The following is a 19,886-nucleotide window of genomic DNA, read 5'->3' on the forward strand; positions in this document are numbered from 1 at the left end:
CTCATGTCTTTTAACACTCTTGCAGGATCTCTTTCTCTTTAACACAACTTTCTGCTCCAGGGGCTTGCTTCTAAGCCAACTGGGACCATTCCCAATCCCCGTCGACCTGCAGGCTGCTAATAACAGCACTTCTGCTGTTATGGACCTTTGCATGATCCTGCCTTTGTCCCTCTCTCTGGAGCTGGTAAAAGTGAAGTCAGCAAACACCATAACAATCATTGCCCCAGCTGGTTTGCTAGTCATTTGACTGAAACCATACAACACCTGGTAAACGTTGTTTTGAATTCAATGTTAAAAATAGCTTTCTGACTTTGAGAATGATTATTCCAACACTGTTGACATAACCCTCTCCTTTCCCTTTGGATTAGCAATAGGGTTTCCCTTGTCCTTACTTTCCATCCCACAAGTCTCTACATTCAAAGGATCAGCCTCCAATTTCACCACCTCCACAAGGATGCCACCACCAAACACATCTTCCCCTCCCCTCCACTGTCAGCATGTCACCTGGTCTGTGCCCCTCCCTCAAGACTACTTGTTTGCTACTCCCAAAACTTTGCCACAGCTTCATGCATCTTCCTATGCTGTTGCAGAAGGAGTAACACCTCTCCTTTTATCTCCTCCCTCATCAATGCCGAAGGCCCCAAACACAATGAACTCCATCAGCACCCATTCTGCATCTACATCCTTCCTTTACCACTATTAGCACTCCTTTTATCTTTTGTTCTCAGCATCCGCACAATTTGTTCCTCCCTGTCCCCCTCTTTCTTTCTCAGAATCATTATTTTCCAACGCCATTCAGCTCTGAAGAAGAGTTACAGCTGACTTGAAAAATGAACTTTGCAGTCTTTCTTCACAGATGCAGTCGGATCTGCTGGCTCTCTCTGTTTGGGTTAAACAGCGATGGAAATATCTACTGGAAACACATTCTGCTGGCCATCTGCTGGGCAGCAAGGATCTCCAACAAGCTCTACTTCTAATGCAGAAAGGCCACAGAACAAAACCACAAACTAACATAACCAAAGACTAAATGCTTTCACATTCCAGGAGTTGGTAAACTCTGCTGAAGAACAAAACTGACCCCTGGCCAAGTTAAAGCATGTTCTCAAATAATGTGGCAGGGCAGGGAAAATACAAGTTTCTCTCCCACCAAAACACTAAACTAAACCAAACTCAAGCAGATTTACCTAAACTATCCAGAGAAAGATAGTGAACTGAGTTCAATCTGCCCCCAGATTGCGAGTCATTATCTGAACATCTCAATGAACCCCTCCAATCAATCCCAGCGATTGAGGCAGTTTGCTCTGACACTGTACCTTGAGGGAGCTTGCAGCTCTGATGTGGTTATCATAAACCAGTACGTCCACAGCCAGCGTGCGCAGTCGATGGATATCAGCAGGATCTCCCTCCAGGGCACTCGCATCCACGGGCACCTGCCACAGTGGGTGAGGGCATTGGGTGCCATCCCAAACCTGTTCAGAACATCAGTTTCACATCGATCATTGAAATATTTAATACGTTCACTTGATGTTTGACATGCATTCACTTGGATTGAATTGCTCTAAGTAATAATATGTGTAAAATGTGTCTTACCTGGCACACACTTAATTCTCAACAAAAAAGCTGCATTTATACAACCATTTTCTATAATATAAAGCATTAAAAGAACTTTATAAAACAATAGATGACATGGAGTGACACTCAACGAGGTAAAGATGAGCTGCCTAAAAGCTTGGTCTAACAGATAAGTTTTAAGAGGTGCATTAACAGTAGGATGGAGATTGTTTTAGGGAGACAAATCTTGTTAGAAACTGGTTAGTAACATTAGATAACATACAGTCCAGAGGGAGCTAGCCAGTTGGATACAAAATTGGCATGAAGGAAGGAGACAGAGGGTGGCGGTGGAAGATTGCTTTTCAGACTGGAGGTCTGTGACCACCGGTGTGCCACAAAGATCGGTGCTGGGTCCACTGCCTTTGTCATTCACATAAATGATTTGAATATGAATATAGTAGTTGTGATTAGTAAATTTGCAGATGACACCAAAATTAGTGATGTAGGAGACAGTGAAGTAGTACAATGGGACCTTGATCAAATAGGTCAATGGGCTGAGGAGTTGCAAATGGAGTTTCATTTAGATAAATGTGAGGTGCTGCATTTTGGAAAGGCAACTCAGGGCAGGACTTGTACACTTAATAGTAAGATCCTGGGGAGTGTGGCTGAACAAAGTGACCTTGGAGTGCAGGTTCATAGCTCCTTGAAAGTGGAGTCTCATACAGACAGGATAGTTAAGAAGGCGTTTGGTATGCTTTCATTCATTGGTCAGGGCACTGAGTATTGGAGTTAGGAGGTCATGTTGCATCTATACAGGACATTGCTGAGGCCACTTTCAGAATACTGTGTACAATTCTGGTCTCTTTGCTTCAGTAAATATGTTGAAAACTTGAAAGGATTTAGGAAGGATTTACAAGGATTTTGCTGGGATTGGAGGGTTTAAGCTATAGGGAGAGGCTGAATAGACTGGGACTATTTTCCCTGGTCTATCGCAGGCTGAGGGGTGACCTCATAGAGGTCTACAAAACCATGAGGGGCATGAATAACCAAGGTCATTTACCCTAGGTGGGAAAGCCCAAAACAAGAGGTGTGAGGGGAAAGATATAAAGAGGCCTGAGGGGCAACATTTTCATGCAAAGGGTGGTGAATGTTTGGAATGAGCTGCCAGAGGAAGTGGTGGAGGCTGGTCAACATGCAACATTTAAAAGACATCTGGATGGGTAGCTGAATAGGAAGAGTTTGGAGGGATATGGGCCGGGTGCTGGCAAACGGGACTAGGTCAGTTTTGATATCTGGTCAGCTTGACAAGTTGGATCAAAGGGTTTGTTTCCGTAATGTACAGATCAATAATTCTTCAAAACCAGCGTTTCAGGGTTAGATAGCAAAAGGCACAGCCTCCAATGTTGGGCTAATGAATACTGGATGATGCTAGTGAGGCAGGAATAAGAAAGCCTCACATATCTGAAGGTGTTCAAAGTTTGGGAGAAGATTTGTAGCTCGGGTGCTCATTGTTGTGGTTCTGTTCGCTGAGCTGGGAATTTGTGCTGCAGACATTTCATCCCCTGTCTAGGTGACATCCTCCGTGCTTGGGAGCCTCCTGTGAAGCGCTTCTGTGATCTTTCCTCTGGCATTTATAGTGGTTTGAATCTGCCGCTTCCGGTTGTCAGTTCCAGCTGTCTGTTGCAGTGGTCGGTATATTGGGTCAAGGTCGATGTGCTTATTGATTGAATCTGTGGATGAGTGCTATGCCTCTAGGAATTCCCTGGCTGTTCTCTGTTTGGCTTGTCCTATAATAGTAGTGTTGTCCCAGTTGAACTCATGTTGCTTGTCATCTGCGTGTGTGGCTACTAAGGATACCTAGTCGTGTCGTTTCGTGGCTAGTTGGTGTTCATGGATATGGATCGTTAGTTGTCTTCCTGTTTGTCCTATGCAGTGTTTTGTGCAGTCCTTGCATGGGATTTTGTACACTACATTGGTTTTGCTCATGCTGGGTATTGGGTCCTTCGTCCTGGTGAGTTGTTGTCTGAGAGTGGCTGTTGGTTTGTGTGCTGTTATGAGTCCTAGTGGTCGCAGTAGTCTGGCTGTCAGTTCGGAAATGCTCTTGATGTATGGTAACGTGGCTAGTCCTTTGGGTTGTGGCATGTCCTCATTCCGGTGTCTTTCCCTTAGGCATCTGTTGATGAAATTGCAGGGGTATCCGTTTTTGGCAAATACATTGTATAGGTGTTCTTCTTCCTCTTTTTGCAGTTATCCTTAGTAGCCACACACGCAGATGACAAGCAACATGAATTCGACTGGGACAACACTACTATTATAGGACAAGCCAAACAGAGAACAGCCAGGGAATTCCTAGAGGCATGGCACTCATCCACAGATTCTATCAACAAACACATCGACCTGGACCCAATATACCAGACCAGTGCAGCGGACGGCTGGAACTGACAACCGGAAGCGGCAGAGACAAACCACTATAAATGCCGGATGAAAGATCACAGAAGCGCTTCACAGGAGGTTCCCAAGCACTGAGGATGTCACCCAGACAGGGGACGAAACGTCTGCAACACAAATTCCCAGCTCGGCAAACAAAACCTGTAGGTTGTGGGGCTGTCAAAGACGACAGAGATGGGGTGTAAGTGAAATCAAGCAAGGAAACAAGCGCATTTCTGAACTGATGCACTATTTATCTGGGAGCCAATACACATGAACAAGCACAGGGATAATGCGCGAAAGGTATTGGGTGAGACTGAGGACCTAGCCAGCAGAAATCTGGCAGAGTTTTGGTACAGCAAAAACATGCTAGTTCTTACTTCAAGCTTTTGGGCAACAATTGATTTTTTCCAAAAATAGAAATGTTCAACAAATTTGTTTATGTATCATCATAACAATCACACCATGCTCTACACAGAATAATTTCGATTTAAGAAATGGCGGACACTGCATTTTTAAAAAAATGTTCCTTTACCGGCATTGCTAGCAAGGCTGGCATTGGATGTCCTTGTGAAACTGCCCTTGAGACACTGGTGGTGACTGTCCTTCTGGGGACACTCTCAGTGGCACTAAAAGAGGGATTTCCAGGACTTTGATGCGGAGTCAAGGAAGGATTACAACGTACATCAAAGTCATGAACTATCACTCTCAAACTTTCACCTCATGGCTCAGACAAGGTTTGGTGCCATTTGGCATATCATTAGGCATCTAAAAGCCAATTGCCATGAGCACACAAATATCCATGGGCATCCAAAGATCATCACTGCCCCCAGCACAAATCATAGCTTTCGACTATCCATGTGCGCTTTGCTTTCAGTATTGAACATTAAATTCTGGTAGAAGAGTTCATAACAGTGTTACAACATGGGGTAACCACCATCCAAACCCCCCTCCCACCAATTTACACTAGCAATGCAGAAATTATTTCTGTGTTGTAACACTGTAATCTGTTAAAATTTCAAGAGGCAAAGAACTATCCCAAAAGTCACTATTTAAAGTAAAAATTAATAACTTTAATTTTATAAAAACTAACAGAAAATATTTAACTAACAACTATTTACACCTTGTTTATCTAAACCGATCTTTCACCTTCCCCTCTACAAAACTGGCCCAATAAAACCCTCCTGATTATAATTTCAAAACCAGCCAGCTGTTGAATCTTCTCTTGGTATCTTCCTTTGTAGATTCGCTCTCCAGGTCGGTGTCATCCTTTTTTTCCTGTGCAAACCTCCTTCTCAGGACAGACAACTCTCAGAGTTCTGACTAACAGTCTACATCTGTTGGTCTTCTGACAGTTCTCCCCGAACTGTTCAATTTTTCTTGGTCTTATACCCCCAGAGCATCAGATTGTTTCATTGGTTTTAATATTGTTAAAATAACCAAATTCAAACTTGACTGGAGTTTAGTATCTTGGGGCATAATTTAAACTGATTGGCCAAATTTGAATTTTTTTTTGTCTCATAGCAACCCAGGTATTGCTAGTGGCTGGACCAAATGTTACATTGTAAATTCTCCAGCAGTCTGTGTTCTTGCTAAGTCCTTCACTTCTCTTAAAGGTACAGTACCCCTTACACCTTCATAACAACAGTTAACAAATATACAGTTACCATAAGGATCATTTTACAACTGTTTGGAAACTTTTCTCGACAATAAGACAAACAAAAATTAAAGGCGAGACTACACAACAGAATTAGTACGGTGCAGAGGGTGAACCAATTGGCCTATCATGTCTGCAGTGACTCTGAGTGTTTTAACTTAGTGCCGATCTCCTGCCCTTTTCCACAACACTACATATTGATTTTATTTATATAATCATCTAATACCCTGTTGGATGCCCTAACCGAACCTATCTCCACCACGTTTCCAGGCAGTGTATTCCATACCCTAACTACTTGCCAAGTTAAAACAACGCCAAGGCCCAGGATTCAATTCCGGCCTAGGGCGACTGTCTGTGTGGAGTTTGCACATTCTCCACGTACCTGCTTGGGTTTCCTCTAACTGCTCTGGTTTTTACCAAAGATGTGCAGGTTAGGTGGGTTGGCCATGCTAAATTGCTCATGGTGTCCAGGGACATGTCGGTTAGGTGGATTAGCCATGGGGAAAGGGCAGGGCTATGGTAGTGGGTCTGGGGGTGGAATGTTCTTCAGAGAGTCAGTGTGGTCTTCATGGGCTGAACGACCTACTTTCACACAGCTGGGAGTCTATGATTCGATATGATCTTCGCTGAACCTCTATCTCAATGCCATATTGCTGCTTTCTCCATGTACCCCTTGATGTTTTTAAAATCTAAAAATATATCTATCACCTTCTTGAGCATGTTCAGTACCCTAAGTTCCACTGACTTTTGTGGCAGAGAATTCTACAGGTACACTAGCCTTTGAGTGAAGAAATATTTCCTCATCTCACTTGTAAATGACCTACCCCATACCCTGATACTGTGTCTCTAAAGGCAGATTCATCTGTCTTACTTTATTTCTGTACTCTTTTGGCCGTGGCTCTGGGAGTAATCTGGAGGCCCCACATTTTCTACCTGTCTTCTGAGATTCAGATGGCAGGACCAAGTTGCTGCTTATGTCGTTACTAGCAACGTGGAGTACGTCTTCTGGGTGTTCACACTCCTGCAGAACAAATATCCGGCGACCTTTATGTGAAATTCTTGACTCTAGCATCAATGAGGTAACTTGGGAGTCATGTCAATGGACACAGAAACATCTGTCTTTTCCTCTATCTAAAACATTTCCTATGAGTGTGACCACTTTCACTCTTTCTCTGCCCGTCGTGTAAGTCCCTATTGCCAAGACCTGTCAGCTTTCAAGGTACTATTCCCCCAGTTAAACTTTATAATTAAGACTGGAGAGTCAGCATGTTCTTTCATACGTGGATTATCCAGGATGTCGAGGTTTTCGAATCGATCTGGTCAGAGACGTTATTATGCACTTCTGGAGAGGGTGGGATTGAAGCCCGGCCTCCTGGCTCATAGGTGGGGACACTGGTACTGTGTCACAGCAGCCCTAAATGAGAAGCTTGGTTCTAGTTGCTCATTACACTATTGGATTTTCTGAAAGGGAATGGAGATTTTATTTGCTGATCCCAGATCAAAGCAAATAGGTACAGGACTGAAGGTGAAAGTGGGTACTGCAGATGCTGGAGATTAGAATCACGGAGTCTTAGAGATGTACAGCATGGAAACAGACCCTTCAGTCCAACCCATCCATGCCGACCAGATATCCCAACCCAATCTACTCCCACCTGCCAGCACCCGGCCCATATCCCTCCAAACCCTTCCTATTCATATACCCATCCAAATGCCTCTTAAATGTTGCAATTGTACCAGCCTCCACCACTTCCTCCCTGGCAGCTCATTCCATACACATACCACCCTCTATGTGAAAAAGTTGCCCCTTAGGTCTCTTTTATAACTTTCCCCTCTCACTCTAAACCTATGCCCTCTAGTTCTGGACTCCCTGACCCCAGGGAAAAGATTTTGTCTATTTATCCTATCCATGCCCCTCATAATTTTGTAAACCCTTATAAGGTCACCCCTCAGCCTCCGACGCTCCAGGGATAACAGCCCCAGCCTGTTTACATCTCCCTATAGCTCAGATCCTCCAACCCTGGCAACATCCTTGTAAATCTTTTCTGAACCCTTTCAAGTTTCACAACATCTTTCCGATAGGAAGGAGACCAGAATTGCACGCATATTCCAACAGTGGCCCAACCAAAGTCCTGTACAGCCACAACATGACCTCCCAATTCCTGTACTCGATACTCTGACCAATAAAAGAAAGCATCCCAAACACCTTCTCCACTATCCTATCTACCTGTGACTCCACTTTCAAGAAGCTATGAACCTGCACTCCAAGGTCTCTTTGTTCAGCAACACTCCCCAGGACCTTACCATTAAGTGTATAAGTCCTGCTAAGATTTGCTTTCCCAAAATGCAGCACCTCGCATTTATCTGCTTAGAGTGGTGCTAGAAAAGCACAGCAAGTCAGTCACCATCCGAGGAGCAGGAAAATCGATGTTTCGGGCAAAAGTCCTTCATCAGGAATGATGTTAATTACTGGAAAGCATCAAGGTTAATGGATACGTTCATCACATCCTAAATGGCTGAACTGTTAGAGGACCATGAGGTAATGCTTTGTAATTATTTATTGTTCCAAACATCACCAAATCCTGGCTAACAGACGTCTCAGTCAATAGACCAAAATGCAATTATCGTCTATAATCATGTCATTGAATTTGATTTATTGGCTGCACTTCATTCAGAGATCTTTTAATCTTGACTACATACAACAAACCATTCTCGAAAGAATAATCGATCCTGCAGTCTGACAAGGCAGCTTCTGGTCTAAAGACATCTTATAGAACTTGGCAGTCTAAAATTTGCAATGCAAGTTCTTAGACCAATGCATTGGAAAACCCCTCTCCTCATGAATTTACCAAAGTTTCTTCAGTTCAGCTTCAGGAGTGGATAATTGGATTTGGGATTTGTGATAGCAACAGTAGTAAACACGTCAATGCTCGCTGTCTTTACTGCTCTGAAGTTGACAGCAATCTCTTGGAGCTGCATATGTCACATTAACAGCGGAAATCAAGAAGCTGTTTCTAGCGATTCTTCACTTCCCATAGATGGCACTGTTAAAGATCCCTCTAAACTGCGATCGATTAGAAATCTCCAAATTTACCAGAATCTGCTGTTTGAAATCATTTTAAAAAATTGAAAATAATACCATTATAAAATTCCTTTTCTTGGAGCAAGTGTACCTATGGTTTACCAGTTTCACTTTTATTGTTAAATAGAGAAAGAGCACAGCACAAAAGCAGGCCTTTCAGTCCAACTCGTCCATGTGTCCAGACATTCTAAACTAATCTCGTCCCATTTGCCAGCACTTGTCCTATATCCCTCTAAACCCTTCCCATTCATAATTTTAGCAGCCTCCAGCACTTCCTCGGGCAGGTCATTCCATACACGCACCACCCTCTATGTGAAAAATTTGCCCCTTAAATCCCTTTTAAATTTTTCACCTCTCACCCTAAGCCTCTAGTCTTAATTACCCTGCAAAACCAATACAATATTTGTAAAACGATTTTTAAAAAGTATTTCAATTTCTACCTTAATGCCAAGTTAATTTCCCATATATTTATTCGGTCCTTTGTAAAAACCTTAAATAAAAGTGAAAAATACCATGCATTTTATTTTCTGGTTTGCTGTCAGCCGAGAATATCTCAACGCGAGTGCTTGGTTATCATTATTTCTGACAGCACTATTCCTGCAAGTCTGGAGAATAGTCTTCCAGAACTAACATCGTGCCAAGTACAGCAAGACTCAAATTCTCTGGTTTTGTGTTGACTGGTGGACAGGAATATTCATGCCACACAAGTGCCAACAGAATTTAACTATCGCTGCCTGACATTCAATGATATCATCATTGCTCTTCCACTATCAAAATGGGGTTAACCATTCAGTCCAAACTGAACAGGGACAGCCATATAAAGACTGTAGATCAGAGACTGGGAATTCTGTTGACGAATTCACCTCCTGATCCATCAACACCTTCCCACCATTCACAAGGTACAATCAGGAGCGCAATGGAATACTCTCCACTTACCTGGATGGGTGCAGCTCCAACAACACTCAAGAAGCCTGACACACCATTCAGAGTGAAACAACCCGAACATCTGGGACCCCTTCTAATACTTTCAATATTCACTTCCCTCACCACTGACGCACAGTTGCAGCAGTGTGCGTTATCTACAAGATGCACTGCGGCGACTCACCAAACTTGCTCAGACATTAGTTGCCAAATCTCTGCATCTAGAAGGACAAGGGCAGCAGAAATACCAACACCTGCAACATCGTCTCCGCACCAACACACACCATCCTGATTTGAAACTATATAGCTGTACATTCACTGTAAATTGTAAAATGCCCTAACTCCTCTCTTACACCACATGGACTGCAGGGATGCAAGGTGGCAGTTCAGCACCACCACTTTCTTCGGGGCAATTAGGAATGGTCAATAATGCCAGCCTAGCAAGTGACATCTCATGGTGAATAAAACCAATCTTTAACAACTTCCTCCAAGCCTTCCGCAAACTCTACTCTCCAGTCATTGACTCCAGCCCTCTCACCAAATCGTTTCTTCACAATATTGATGCCATATCTGGTCATGGGATTGACTTTCAAACGCATCCCCATACCATCTAAAGACCCCCTCCCCACTATTTCTGACTCCCTAACAATTGTCTACCTCCATTCCTGCATCACTATTGAAACCCTTACTTTGTTACCTCTTGTTATGACCCCCAGCTGGAGGTAATTCTAGAAAAGTCAGAATGCAAAATGAAACAGAATGGATTGTTAGCTCATAAGCTTGATTTTTGTAGTTGGTTACCATGGCAGTCACTAACACATTTACATAAAGCTGCCAATGTTCTTTAAACAAAGGAGCATAAGCTTTTTACACAAACTTAAAAGAAGTTACGTTATATATTACACTTCGGGTAAAAAATGAGGTCTGCAGATGCTGGAGATCACAGCTGAAAATGTGTTGCTGGTTAAAGCACAGCAGGTTAGGCAGCATCCATGGAATAGGAAATTCGACGTTTCGGGCATAAGCCCTTCATCAGGAATGAATAAGCCCTTCATTCCTGATGAAGGGCTTATGCCCGAAATGTCGAATTTCCTATTCCTTGGATGCTGCCTAACCTGCTGTGCTTTAACCAGCAACACATTTTCAGCTATATATTACACTTACATTGTATATTACAGTTTACATAGATGTTAACATCCATAGAAAACAACGATTCAACCTGTATCTGAACGATAACTTTTACAAATTCAGGAATAGAATTACCACTCCTAACTCAACTCTTTAATTTCTTACCTAAAATACTCTTTTTAATTCACCACCTTGACCTGCTGAGATAGGTCCACAGTGTCTTTCCAATTCTGCTCGAATGAACTTCCTTTCATTTTTGATCGCTTACAAAACACTCCTGGACAAACTTCCACGGCTTAGAGACATCATAAACCTACTCTCTTTTGTTAGGGTGAAAACTGTATCCTGGACTAAAAACGGATGCATCTGCTAGGAGTAACTGTTCTTCGGAACTCCTGACTCTGTTAAACTGGACAGAACTAAACCCAGCCCCACCAACCTCGACCTACTCTTTCCTTTATATTTTGTAAACTCAGCAAAGTAAGCATTTTACCAACTAACATCACAGGTATTCTGCTTAGTATTTAACTGAATCAAATGCTTTCTTGGAAATGTATTTCTTGGATGTATTGAGATCACTGTTATATGAAAAAAAATAGAAGTTACCTTCACAGAATTAAAGCTAAAATCCAACTACTTTAAAAGGTTCAAATTCCCAAATGCTATTCATACATGTGATACATTTTTATTGGATTCTAATGCACTATTCTGATGCACTCTTAACTACATCCCACACTCTGTAAAATTCTGCTATCCTAGCTCACATTAAAGCTTGCACAAGCATCAAGCTTGCACGCCCAGCAGAAGATCAAAGAAGTGGGAGTTACCTACAGTGTCTGTAGGTTAAGAAACATTTCAACTTTAAAATTGTAATCCTCGTTCCTAATTCCACAACTGCCTTGTTCCACCATATCTCTGTAATCTTGTTGGGGCCCACATACCACTGAGATATTTGCACTCTCCTAGTCCCAGCCATAGGAATTCCTCTCTTTACTTGTTCCAACCTTGAGAACCTGCCTTCAGCTTCCTAACTCTGAAGATCTGGAGGTCACTCTTAAATCTCTCCGCCTCTCTAGCACTCTCTCCTTCTTCAGGCCTTACCTTTAAACCCAGCTCTGCAGCCAAACCAATGGTTTTTCGCACTAATATTGCCTTATATTTGTTATGATGACTGTCCGAAATGCCTTGGGATATTTTATTACATCAGAGCACTATTCAAATTCAAGTTATTGTTGAAAATAGAACACACACTCTGTCTTCTTGAGATTTGACATCAAATAGATAATTGGATGCTCAGTTAGTGTTCCAGTTCCAAATAAGCAAGTGGTTGAGGAAGGCAACAATCAGCCTCACAGACCAATTCCTTCCAGTTGATCCACATTAATGGCTTCCATAAATAGAGAAAACCCAAGATAGTTCAACTGGCATCAGCCTCAGCACACCCGATGCAACAGATATGTCGATGTCCTGCTAACCTACAAGGTCCTTCTCATTAAGACCATAAGACATAGGAGCAGAAATTAGACCATTCGACCCATCTGCTCTGCTATTCAATCATGGCTGATAAGTTTCTCAACCCCATTCTCCCTGTAACCCTTGATACTCAAAAACATATTTATCTCAGTCTTAAATATACTCAATAGCCTCCACAGCCTTCTGTGGCAACGAATTCCATAGACTCACCACTCTCTGGCTGAAGAAGTTTCTCCTTATCTCCATTCTAAAAGGTCTTCCCTTTACTCTAAGGCTGTATCCTAGACTGTCCTACCAATGGGAAACATCTTCCCAATGTCCACTCTGTCCAGGCCTTTCAGCATTCTGTCAGTTTTAATTAGAACCTCCCCTCATCCTTCTAACCTCCATCGAGTATAAACCCAGAGTCTTCAAACATTCCTCATATGTTAAGCTTTTTATTCCTGCGACCATTTGCGTGAACCTCTTCTGAACATGCTCCAGGGCCAGTACTTCCTTCCTGAGATATGGGGCCCAAAACTGCACACAATACTCCAAATGTGGTTTGACCAGAGCCATATACAACCTCAGGAGTACATTCCTGCTTTTATATTCAAGACCAACATTAACATGTTGGGAGGGCTGTCCCATTGACTGGCCGAGGAACAGCTTAATACAGCAATTCCGTAGAATCCTACTTTACAGCCAGTGACTTGGAAACCTCTATGACAATTCTTGGCATATGTTCTGTTCCACCAGAAGAATATATGCATCAGAGGTGGCAGCACCATGGTATACAGCTGGGACAGGGTTACCCTGGGAGCCATCAATAGGAACCGGGAACCTGTAAAGTATCATGGCATTGGGTCAAGCTGGGGAAAGGAAACCTCCTGCCAATTACCACCCACTGGCAAATCTGCAGACCTCCTGGTAAAAACATCACTTAGAAGCAGCAATGAGGGTAGGAATATTCTGGCTGGATTATGTGCATTGCCACCAGTGACTTGGTAGCACAATATGAAGCAAGCTGACTGAGTGCTGAATGATATGTCTGCAGTAGATGGTGAGGGGAGCACGAGGCAGGAAAAGCTATTTGATCTTGCCTGCATCCATCTAACTTTGGTAGATGCATCTGTGCACACTAGCATTGGTAGGACTGACCACTAAACAGTTCTTGTGGAGACAAAACTTCATAGTCGTACTTAGGACAGGCTGCAATGTGTTCAACCACCTCCTCTTGACAGTCAACAGTATTACCATTGCCAAATCATCTACCATTAATATGCTGGTTTGACCATTCACCTGAAATTTAATCAGACCACCCATATAAATACCGTGGCTACACGAGAAGATTGGAGATTGGATATGGTGCTTCTGATTGACACAACTCCTGACTCCCCACCATCTGTACATGACAAGTCAGGAATGTGATAGAATACATCCCATATGTGTTGGATGAATGTAGCTGCTACAAAATACTTAGATTAAGCAACTTACTTGCCTGACATCCCACTCATTGCATTAAACATTCCCCACAACTCCACCTCCCCCACTCCCACCCTCACACTGATACTTGGTGACAGCGGGGTGTACTATTCACAAGACGCACTGCAGCAACCTGCCAACAGCCCATCAAGTTCTGAATCTGTGCACTCAACCAACTCGAAGGGCTAAGGCTGCAGGAGAATGGAATCACCTGCAAGTTCTCCTTTATGTCCTATACTGCTCTTGACTGACTTGTAATCGCTGCTCTTTCATTGTGCTGACAAGACCTGGATCACCCTCCCTAATAGCAGAGTATATATCCCATTCCAAACAGCGGTTTGAGGAAGTGGTTCACCTTCAGGACAATATGGGATAGGAAAGCTGCCGCCTCATGAACAACGAACTATATTATTAGTTAATTAATTAAAAACAAAATTTTCCCAGTTAGTTGAGTGGAACTATACAAGAAAGCTTCAGAATTAAAGTGAATTATGTGTACGCCTGGTTCTATTCCTCAGCTGGAGGGAAGCTGTGGAACTCATTGCCACAGAAGACTGTGGAGGCCAAGTCACGGAGTGTATTTAAGACAGAGATGAATAGGTTCTTCATTAATAAGCAGATCAAGAGTTCCAGGGAGTAGGCAGGAGAATGGGGTTGAGAAACATATCAGCCATGATCAAATGGTGGATCACACCCAATGGGCTGAATGGCCTAATTCTGTTCCTGCAGCGCATGGTCTTATTCAGTGTGACTTTATATCCTGAGTCCTTTAACACGAGTGAAAACCTCTCATCCATCACAGGTAGAGGTTCAGGGAGATGGAGTGGAGCCAGAGATAATGTTACAGAATTAGAAGACGACAATCCTGATGTAAACACACAGAAGGCTTCCAATTTTCAGCAATTAAGGTCTATTATAGGAAATCAGAAACACTGATTGTTCAAGACCGATTCGCTGATTCATCCACCTGATAAGAAACTCCACACTGAGAAGCAAGGATTTGATTAATTTCTGTGACAGTGTGAAAATACCAAAATGAGCAAATCTGCTTTAAATATTAAAGACATCATTTTCAGTTTGATCCGCACAATTGTTTTAAATAGTAGATCCATTCGAAATCTCTTTACTGATTGAAACTTTTTTTAAAACTGTCATTCAAACAAATGAAAGTGAAAGGGAAAACAAGTAGTCCCTATGCTTCACTGAAACTGGAGCATTCAGTGATGGATAACTAGCTTTGTAATTTAAGATAAAAACGCACTTCATCAGTATAAAAGGATATCAGTAGAACAAAGTGTCAAAACAAATGGAAATCTGTTCTCTGGTTATCTCCATCCGAGTCCTGTTGATTTTGTTTTAATTCATGTGTAAAGTACATCTGAATGAACATATAATTACATTTGGTCTACCTCATCCATAAAAGGAATAGGTGCATAAGGGGAACAGGAGCATTCTCTGCATTTAATCACTGGTCATGCTGCTTTTGAATTCCTCCATGTTAAACCCTTGGCAAAGTGCACGATTAACACGGACATTTACTTAGCATCAAGAATGCTGCAAAGCAATGCAGGACCCTTCAGAGAAGTGACAACAGATCCATTTTGTCACTCAGCTACAGAACAAAGCACTATAACAGTTTACCAAAAGCTTGGTCAAAGAGGAAGCTTTTAAATCAAAAAGATTAGAGGAGGAGGAAGAGGCTCTCAAAGTTAAGGAAGGAATTCTGGGGCTTAGAGCCAATTCAGCTGAATGCCCAGTTGCCAAGGATTCAGCAAAGGAAACAGAGATACAGAGGAGATCGGAATTGGAGAGGCAGAGCTCTTGAGGAGCTGCAAGTTGGGATTATCTCTACATGAGAATCGACGTTTCGGGCATAAGCCCTTCTTCAACTTATGCCCGAAATGTCGATTCTCCTGCTCCTCGGATGCTGCTGTGTTTTTCCAGCACCACATTTTTCAACTCTGGTCTCCAGCATCTGCAGTCCTCATTTTCTCCTAGATTATCTCTACATGTCTATCAGAGGTGTTTTGACAGCTTCAATAGTACATAATTGCAGTTGTTTCACTAAGGAACGTGTCTGACAATCATCTGGATTTCTCACAACGTCTTTCTCAAGACCCTACCTTAAATTTTCAAAATGCTCGTTTGGTTGAATAGACTCAACCACAGAAGAGTCCTTAGTGAATTTCACTCTGAACTGAGTCAAACAATGTTAGGCAAGGCCAGAATAATGATGCACAAATAGACAGCCAGCTTATGCTGCTGCAACCATTTTTCTGATTAGTTTCTGGTAGAGGTGATGCACATAGTCAAATATCTTCTTAACACTCATTACCCAGACTCACATTAATGACAGCCACTTGGTTGAGGTAGCCATCTTTGCCCGTCACCCAGCATTAATCAGAGGCTTCAGGTCAAGAGCAGAGAAAATTTAATGAAAAATTCCCTTTCAATTACAGATTTCCCACTTTCACCAAGATTGTTATTTTACTGCTATGTTGCTGCCATTAGCTTTGCTATATCTCCATAGTGTTTCTTCCTCCCTCACTTTTGATATCGTTTATCATCATTCCCTCTGTTTGGATTCTGCAGGCAGAGCATTACAGGTGCCTCTAGAGTCACTTCTCAAGTGTGGCATCAGTTCAGCTGGTAACCTCCTGTTGAGTCCTCATGCCTGCAATGAGCTCAAAGTCTACAACTGCTATCCACTGAGAGCCAGCGAGAGGCAGCAGATATCACCCTCTCCTCCAAATTCGAAGGCTGTGGGTTCAAAGTGCACTCCAGAGCATTGAACAGAGGTCACGCTGATCCAGCGCTTAACTGAGTAAGGTGCCATTTTCTGGATGAGATGTTAAACCAAAGCTCCAGTGCCTTCTTGAGTGGACATAAAATATCTCATAATGCAAAGAGCAGGACCATTTTCATTCTGTCAATAGTTATCTCTTAACCAACCAACTGAAAACAAATGATCTGATCTTATGACACTACCCCCTGTAGAAACATGTTTTGAACAAATTAACTGCCTATTTCTTAGACGGCAACAGTGATGTCGAATAGTGAAAACAAAAATTTGCATTTTATTATACAGCTCTCTCTGTTGTTATGGAGCAGACTAGACCCCTTCAAAATATTTTGTGAAGGTAGACCCTAGACCCTAACTTTTTCTTATTTTTAAAGACTAAGTGTGAAGTGCCTGTTCTAGATGCAATGCAACTGATCAACCGACTCTACGTTAAGCAAAACAAAATTTATTTAAATGCTGTAGTTAAAATACAACCAAAGAAAGAAGGATTTTGAATAACAACGTCACTGGAAAACTTAACAGAGTAACAGATACAGTAACAGCAATTGTTGCTAATCAACTGTTCCAATTCACTAACATCCCATCAACACATGGCGGAAAGGAAAATTCAGACACAGATTCTCACATGCAGTTCTCCCATCCAGGATGGGAAAAACATCACGAGAAAATTCAGAGAGAGTAGCCGCCAGGAGATATTCACTGCAGCTTCCAACTCAGTTGAGACCTCAATAGCTCTTGTTTAAAGCTAAACCTAAAAATCCAGAAATCCTGATATGAGAGAGTTGGCTACATCCATTCAGGCTGTTTTTAAAAAATACCTAAGACTTCCCAAGCTGTTTACCCTAGTGGTTCGGATGGACTGCTCAGCTCCTCTGCCTTACAACACCTCTTACAAAAAAACCCAGGACAAAATAATCTCTTAAAGCCGCAGCAACATCCCACTGTTACCTTTTCTGCCAGAAACATGTAAATAAAGAAAGCTCAATAATGGCTGTGAATCCACAGCTTTTCTTCATAAAACACACAACAGAAGTACGAGGCTAGGGTGGTTTTTTGTTTTTCAAAGTTTCCAATCTCAGCCCCACGTCAAGTCACCATGTCCCTATTCAGCATCCATCAGATTTGAACAATGGTTTGGCAGCTCAGAGTTGCGACGACAGCAAGTTATCTTAGCTTTGGCTTCTCTAACCTGAGGAATGGGGTTTCACTCAGGTATTCGTCTGCTGCAGCTTGTCAACTTCTTCATTCAGACACTGTATCAAGCTCTCAGCATCTTCAAGGATTGCCTGCTATTTCATAGCTACTATGCTGATAGGTAACAGTAAATCACTGAAAAATTTCAGTCCAGTTCCAGACAGGGTTCAACTCTAATTTAAGGGTTAATTAAGCTGGTAGACAACTTACTTCGAAATGGAACATTAGTTCTAGTTCAGTCAGCTTGCTGCCCTGTAATAGATGCATTTAAGATATCATTTGGCTGTTGGCCAATTATCCCTGGGCCTAGATACACTTCCATTGAGTACATCTGTGTCAAGCCTGCTAATACATCAATTTTAGACCATAAAAACAGCAGTGATTCATCCTTCCTGGAGAGGCCAGTCTGGATGGAAATATTAAGTATTGCTCATTTGTTGTGAATTGTGGAGCTGCACTGTCAAGATTACTAACACCTACAGCTCATTGCAGCAAACCAAGATTGATCGACTGATCAATAAGATTTGCTAACGTTCTGGTAGCTGACAGGGTGGTGTCCTGTGAAGAGCCAATTGGCACATCATGGCATCACTCCCACCTAACCTTCAGCCCTGTGATGCCAATGGACGCTCCCTGTTCTAGAGCTGATGAAGGTGGTCATGAAGTGAAAACGTCGAAAGGGCACAGTTATCCACCATATAAAGTGTTTGCTCAACTCCAGATAGGTTTTGCAATGCAGGGTAGAATGTGAAAGAACAAAGATAGAATCTCTGGGGAATTAGAACGACTTACCAATTACTTCCCAAAATATCGCTGCATAGAAAACTGCTCAGTTGTTATCTCAGTGCAAAAGAGGGGAGAGAAAGAAAGAAATCATATTTATAAAGAAAATTTGTATGGCATGGTACCTTTCAGATCCAGGGCAAAGCACTTTTTAGCTGTTGAAAGATTTGGAAGAGAAGCCACAGTTATCTTTTAAGAAATGAATGCTACACACAACTACAATATACAATCTCCATGAAATAATCTGCCGGAAAATAGTTATGGACATGAAAATCTCTGCAAGACGTTCGCTGTCCTTCATCGACTTATCGCTGTTCTACAAATACTCTACAAATATCCTCTGCAAGATTAAATCAAATGCATCAAGATAAAAGCTCTTCTAGACAGTTTCAATCACACTATAAAAAGGTAAAATTGTCATACTCCTACCAGATCATAAGGCTGCTCTTTCAAGTGACAATAGACAATAGGAGGAGTAGGCCATCTGGCCCTTCGAGCCAGCACTACCATTCATTATGATCATGGCTGATCATCCACAATCAGTATCCTGTTCCTGCCTTATCCCCATAACCCTTGATTCCACTATCTCTAAGAGCTCTATCCATCTCTTTCTTGAAAGTATCCAGAGACTTGGCCTCCACTGCCTTCTGGGGCAGAGCATTCCATATATCCACCACTCTCTGGGTGAAGAAGTTTCTTCTCGACTCTGTTCTAAATTGCCTACTCCTTATTTTTAAACTGTGTCCTCTGGTTCTGGACTCATCCTGAGGAATGGGGCACAGTGGCACAGTGGTTAGCACTGCTGCCTCACAGCGCCTGAGACCCGGGTTCAATTCCCGACTCAGGCGACTGTCTGTGTGGAGTTTGCACGTTCTCCCCGTGTCTGCATGGGTTTCCTCCGGGTGCTTCGGTTTCCTCCCACAGTCCAAAGATGTGCGGGTTAGGTGAATTGGCCATGCTAAATTGCCCGTAGTGCTAGGTAAGGGATAAATGTAGGGGTATGGGTGGGTTGCGCTTCGACGGGTCGGTGTGGACTTGTTGGGCCGAAGGGCCTGTTTCCACACTGTAAGTAATCTAATCATCCATCAGCAGAAACATGCTTCCTGCCTCCAGAGTGTCCAATCTATTAATAATTTTATACGTCTCAATCAGATCCCCTTTTATCCTTCCAAAGTGTATACAAGCCCAGTCGCTCCAATCTTTCAACATATGATGGTCCTGCCATTCCGGGAATTGACCTCGTGATCCTACGCTGCACTCCCTCAATAGCCAGAATGTCCTTCCGCAAATTTAGAGACCAAAACTGCACACAATACTCTAGGTGCAGTCTTACCAGGGCACTGTACGGCTGCAGAAGGACCTCTTTGCTCCTGTACTCAAAACCTCTTGTTATGAAGGCCAGCATG

The 19,886-nt window shown here is 42.6% G+C and overlaps 1 protein-coding gene across 5 annotated transcripts in view; it reads right to left on the reverse strand.

Moving 5' to 3' along the window:
• The window catches only part of pot1 (protection of telomeres 1 homolog), a 326,410-nt gene that overhangs the window by 70,504 nt on the left and 236,020 nt on the right, over positions 1–19,886 (reverse strand). For all 5 annotated transcript variants that reach the window (XM_060839484.1, XM_060839486.1, XM_060839482.1 and 2 more), the window contains exon 10: positions 1,314–1,469. In XM_060839484.1, the coding sequence (XP_060695467.1) occupies positions 1,314–1,469 (156 nt within the window). The remainder of the gene's footprint in view (positions 1–1,313; positions 1,470–19,886) is intronic.

Source organism: Hemiscyllium ocellatum, chromosome 19 (assembly GCF_020745735.1).
Source record: "Hemiscyllium ocellatum isolate sHemOce1 chromosome 19, sHemOce1.pat.X.cur, whole genome shotgun sequence".
NCBI classification, from domain to species: domain Eukaryota; kingdom Metazoa; phylum Chordata; class Chondrichthyes; order Orectolobiformes; family Hemiscylliidae; genus Hemiscyllium; species Hemiscyllium ocellatum.